Source organism: Perna viridis, chromosome 5, assembly GCF_037379345.1.
Source record: "Perna viridis isolate PV_CMFRI_1.1 ecotype Kerala chromosome 5, ASM3737934v1, whole genome shotgun sequence".
NCBI classification, from domain to species: domain Eukaryota; kingdom Metazoa; phylum Mollusca; class Bivalvia; order Mytilida; family Mytilidae; genus Perna; species Perna viridis.
Window position 1 is genome coordinate 50430863 of NC_142449.1, and position 6000 is coordinate 50436862.

The window sequence follows — 6000 nt, forward strand, 5'->3', positions numbered from 1 at the left end:
ATTTGAATTATCCCACTGCTGATGCTTTTGTATTTTTTGTTGATATTTGATAGATTTTTACTTTCTCAATGTTATCATTATTAAAGCAATGACTTTAAGAATTCAATTAAATTGTATGTGATTTTTTTTTAATAGTGTACATGTTTTTACACCAATATGAAACTCATTCATTGAAGTGAATGCTCTCGTTAATACACATATCTCTTGTGTTGTTTAAATTCTATTGGAATGAAATCTTAAACAGTTATTCAGTATTATGTATAAATGTAGGTGGATGAAATTGAAATTAGTTCCCACTCACCTCCCCAGTATCTATACTTCCCTTCCTTATATAGAAAACAAAGGAAAATAAATATCCTGCCTGCTCACTTTACTCCAAGTTGTCAACCCATTTACTCCTACATGATGGTCCCAAATTCTTCCAGTAGCTGAAATGATCCATATTATTAGGACTATAAAAGTCTTCAGGGATAAAAGTTGTCAGACGATTCCTTGTAAGAGTTATTGCCCTTGAAAAGGGAAAAATGACAATTTTTTTACTGTTTGAAAACTATGATAGAAATTCTTTAAATTTACTGCCCTTGAAAGACAAAATTCAACAAGATGAGCAATTCAGGCTTCTGGGAGCCTCTTGTTCTTTTTTGCAAACCATGAATTATGATTCAGAAGAAATGGAGGAGTTTCTTTGTTTTGTATCTAAACCAAACTTAAGGTTTATTTATCTAATTCACAGATGTAAAATGATAACATTTACTAAACTTTAATAGTACACTAGCCCACACAACTTTATATACCACTGAGATTGATATATAAAAATACATAATTTGTTTCCTGTTTAGTCATTTCAAATGATTCATAGCAAAACCACAAATGAAAGACTAGCAATTTTTGCTGACAAATTTAATTTAATTTCCTGATGAAAGGCGTCTTGTCTTTTTTGTTGAAACCATACTGTAATTTCCATTTCTATTTTTGTTCTAACTTGTTTATTAATGCTAATGGTATGAGGTAACATAAATACCATTTTTCTTACTTCATAGATTGAACTTCTTGAACATACATTTGTAACTGATAACTGCTGTTTTGATTTCAGGATTCTTCCCAAATGAGGAAAAAAATTGACTTAAAACAACTTGAAAATAGTTTATTTATAAAATGAGGAACTTGTTTTTAAAAAAAAATAGATAAGACCTGATAAATCCAGAATATTTTGTAATTGGACGCTTTCTGCAGTCCCAAAACTAATATGAGTTCATTTTTAGCTCACCTGGCTAAAGGCCATGTGAGCTGTCGCCATCACTTGGCGTCCATGGTCGTTGTCGTCCATCGTCGTTGTCCATCGTCGTTGTCCATCGTCATCATTAACAATTATACAAAACTCTTCTCCTCTGAAACTACTTGTTTGATTAGAACCAAACTTGGTACGAATGTTCATGGGGTATCCTTCATAGAACTGATGTGGGGGTTTATGATTCGTTGAAGAACATGGCCGCCTTTCCTGAAAATGGAATATAGGGTCAGACAGTAGTTTTTCACATATATCTCCAAAACCGTTAGGTTTAACTAAATTCTGACATAGGGTACAAAGTGTTCAGCATGATAAGATCTATCTATGGTCAAATTTTGGTTTTAAACTGTTGAGTCATGTTGGAGATATTGCCCTTTTTCAATGATCTTTGCTATTTTTAATGTTATTTCTTTCAAAAATCTTCTCCTCTGACACTATTTGATCTTTGGAACCAAACTTGGTATGAATGTTTTTTGGTGTACTGCATAGAACAGATATGGGGATTTTTGATCCGTCAAAAAACATGGCAGCCATTACTAAAAATAGAACATACAGTGTAGGGGTCAGACAGTAGTTTTCGCATATATCTGAATGATCCTTATTATTAGGACTACAGAAGTCTTCAGGGATAAAAGTTGTCAGATGAGGTCTCACTAACCACTTCTAAAGTCTCTATTACTTTACATGTTAAACAAGTAATTTTCAATGTTTCACTGTGAATTCCCAGGACAAATGACACCTGAAAGTTGCATACCATGTAAAGCTGGGAAAATAAGGCTTTCAAAATCATTTTTCTAATGGTACGATGACTTTAGAAATTCTTTACAAAATTTATGTGAATAAAAAATACTGAAAATCAACATTTTTACCTTTTCTGCTAACAGACAGCATGGAGGCAATTTACTCACACATAAAAACAATATTCATACACTTTTGTAGTAAATTACAAATATGATTTTGAAGTACACATTCTCAGCTTTATTTTAACTACTTTTGATCAGAATACACACAAATAATACATTTACAATGCATATTTCTAGGTTCAGTGTGTTTTTGGTACTACATAGGGAGGGGGATGGCCATTTGACCTGGAAGTGGTTAGTGAGACCTGACTCCTTGTAAGAGTTATTGCCCTTGAAAGGGGAAAAATGACAGTTTTCAGTCAATATCTTGAAAACAGTGATAGATTAAAAGAAACTTTCAATTGTTGAAATGATCCTTATGATAAGCCCTACCAAATACTTCTTGAGTCAAAATTGTTGGACAACCTCTTGTTAAAGTTATTGCCTTTGAAAGGCAAAATTCAATCAGGTGGGTTTCAGGCTCTTGGGAGCCTCTTGTTTGTGTATTCCAAAGATCAAATTTATATATCTAACAGAGTTTTCTGTATCAGATGTTTTAGGAATTATTTATTCCAAATTCATAATTTAATTTTTTTTTTTTTCATTTTATACAATGTACAACTTTTCTCTTTTGCACCTAAGTATAACATTCTCTCTTTTGAATTGTTTCCATATTGTAATTTTATTACATTTAAACAAAGGAAAGTACCATGATTGTATGGTAGGATGGCTTTCCTGTATAGTAGTAGGTTCTAGATTAACGTAGCCAGTTAAATTGACTTGGCTATAGAATTAATTCTTTAGGTGAATCAATTTTTTGCTGGCCTGTCACTGAGTACCGATAGTCTAGGATTCAACCTCAGTGACAAGGATATCAATTTGTACATGGCAAGGCTTGAGCTTAAAAAAAAACCAAGTTCTTGTTGGCTTCATTAAATTTAAACAGCATTGTAGAGAACAACTTGTTATAATGTATAGACTTGGTTCCAATTAAGAATCTAATTATGCAATCACATCTTGTGCAAAATTTTCAAGGTTGACAAAAAGCATAGAAAAATATGTTACCAGCCAGTAAAATGCTGCACTTATCATATCCAAAACTATGATGATTATTTTACCACAACTTAATCCACAAATATTAAAAAGATATCTTTGCAATAATCCAATAGTATACTGAGCAATTTTTAAAATACCAAATATTACTAAAAAATATTTCTGAGAATTTTAATCATTAGCTTACAAACATGTGGTGACTTCAGAGTTCATTTAAGTTAGAACTTCTGCTTGGATGTAGTAGCAATTGGATACCAACAGAAACTGGAAGATGATTTAATGTGCTAAGACAAATAGAATATGTAAGATGTGCAAGAATGAGGATGAACATCATGTTTTATTTTTATACAGTAATAGTGTAGTAACAGAATAAGGGAGCAATCTTGTTCATAATTATTATATACATTACCCAAGAGTGTATAGGTTTTTACAAAATTACTTACCTACAGTTGTATTGATATTTACAAAAAACTAGCTGTTTTTCTCAAAAAGATTTTTTGTCTGTTCTTTCTGTCATGTATGAACTGTAGATATGTTTGACCTCATGTTACACATTTTATTTGTCTGAACTTTATAAATAAAGTTTACCAAAGTTCTTCCAATATACCATATTTTGCTATGTCAGATTTTTTTATGAAATTTGATCACAATGTTCATTCATAGGTGAACAAAGTGGATACAACATTCCAGAAGTGCAGTTCTGTCCTGATCTTAATAAATGGTTGTCTCCTGAGTACCACAAAGAAATCATGAAACGGGAAGACGATAAAGATTTACCAGAAAATATACGACGTCTGCTGTGTGATGCTTACATGTGCATGTACCAATATAGTGATGTGGCTATGTTCAAATAATGTTGTGAATTTTGATCATTTTTATTACATCACCCAGTCAACTTGAGTTACTAGAAGTAGTGTACAAAATACACTGGTCATGGAGAAGTTCTCATTGAGATGCAAATTTTACGAATGTCAATCTGGTTTTATTTCTTCCTAAGGAGATAGACCTAGGGTAAGGGACATAACTCTTGAAATCAGTGGTATGTTTGCATCATATTCAATTTCGCCATTCAAGCTTTCCTTTGAAACAGAATGAAATCAGTCCAAGTTAATTTGATGCTTACATGAGATTGATGTATAATGCTGAATGCAAAAGTTCCAATGATTTGTGTCCCTTTCCCAAGGTCTACCTCCTTAAACATTGCCAACATTGTAAAAAGATCGAATTAAATATAGATAGTATTGTGAAAGATAAGACAGAGACACCTTCTTAAACATGGTCTTGGAAGTAAAGAATAGACAGAACTACTCCCTGACCAGTATACCTGTTTTGATATCTCTACTATTTGGCTACATACCCTAAACATTTTCTGCACCAAGCCTATAAAGCACGTGATTTTTGTAGATTCTTTAAGCATTTTCCAGCAATTAGAAGGCAAACTCAAAGTTGTAGAACACACCAATGGACAAATCAGCAGCTTCTGGATCAAATTTAATTTAAACGTTCTACTAATATATGACACCAATACATGTACAAGCGTTATTACAACTTTCAGCACAAAATTCATGAATGTAGTTTGAAGGTGTTTTTTTTCTTCTAATTTTAGTAAAATTATATATTCTTTATTTATTACAACATACACCTTTCTTTCCTATTTGTAGTGTGTGTTTCATTCATACTATAATAGAATGATTTAAAACTTTGATTTGTTATCGTAATTTAATAGACGTAGATATACCTATATTGAAGTCTTAAATTTTTAAACTGTCCAATTTGTCAAGAAAGTCATTGATGACACATTTGGAAACTCTATATAGAACCAGCCATCTTAAAGTCAAGGCATTTTGACCGAACTTGGTTAATGTACTATTAGTTTTTCAATTTCTATTATTTAAATTTTAAACTTTCAAGGTCAAGAATCAAGGTCAAGGGTGAATTTTTTTATATCAATGGGTGTGCCACTTTATGCATTGACCTTGTTTAATTTAACATTCAATTGACATTAAAAATTGTATGAAGAAATTCTTTCATTTAAAAAAAAATCTGTGATTTTGAAGGAACAGTAACTATTCACAAAACCAAACAGTATTTTCTATTTGCAAGTGCTAAGAGGTCTTCATAAATTATAAAAAGTTCATACTTTATGTGTGTAGATATAATAAAAATAATAAATTTGCTGTTACAAAATTGTTCAAATTCAATTTTTCTTACTTATAAATTTTCAATTACTTTATATTTTCTGTTCAAAAAATGTCTATCAAAGAATACTATCTATGCAACTTTTATAAAACGTTCTAAACAATCTCTTATCACTTTTTCATGTTTTGTCAATAATTTATACCAGTTGTCATTTCCTAAAAAATATTGTCATGTGATGTCTTTTTAGTCTGACAATAGACTTGTATTCTGTCACTTGACTTCATCTTTCAGTGGAGACAGCTGAGATGATAGATGTTTTATGTATTTAATAAATGCCCAGAGAACTCAAGCTTGAGAAGTTTGTGAGACTTAGAATATTCTTAAATTCTTTTGAAATTAATTGGGATCTTGTAAAACTTAGATCTGATTTCAAATTTTCATAGACTGAAGAGGTTTCTGAAGATATGTATCATTGGGCCCTGAAGTTCTGTCGGTGGGAAAGTTCTGTAAAAGCATTAAAACCTTTTTAGAAGAGCCCTAGGTTCTTTATATCTGCTAAGGAGAATCCTTGAAATGTGTAGTGGTTAAGTTAGTTCTGTCTTAGTTCTTGGATTTTTTTAGTTATGTTAACCAGATTTTCATGTGAATTCTACTATTATTTTTTATAGTGAAGTGCCC

General features: G+C 31.2%; 1 protein-coding gene across 1 annotated transcript in view; it reads left to right on the forward strand.

The window, feature by feature from the left end:
• LOC148618114 (ubiquitin carboxyl-terminal hydrolase CYLD-like) overlaps positions 1-5671 on the forward strand; it is a 40382-nt gene extending 34711 nt beyond the window's left edge. The window contains exon 13 of the mRNA XM_088585982.1: positions 3847-5671. Coding sequence (XP_088442108.1) covers positions 3847-4037 — 191 coding nt within the window. The 3' untranslated portion in view covers positions 4038-5671. The remainder of the gene's footprint in view (positions 1-3846) is intronic.
• The last annotated feature ends 329 nt before the right edge of the window (positions 5672-6000 follow it).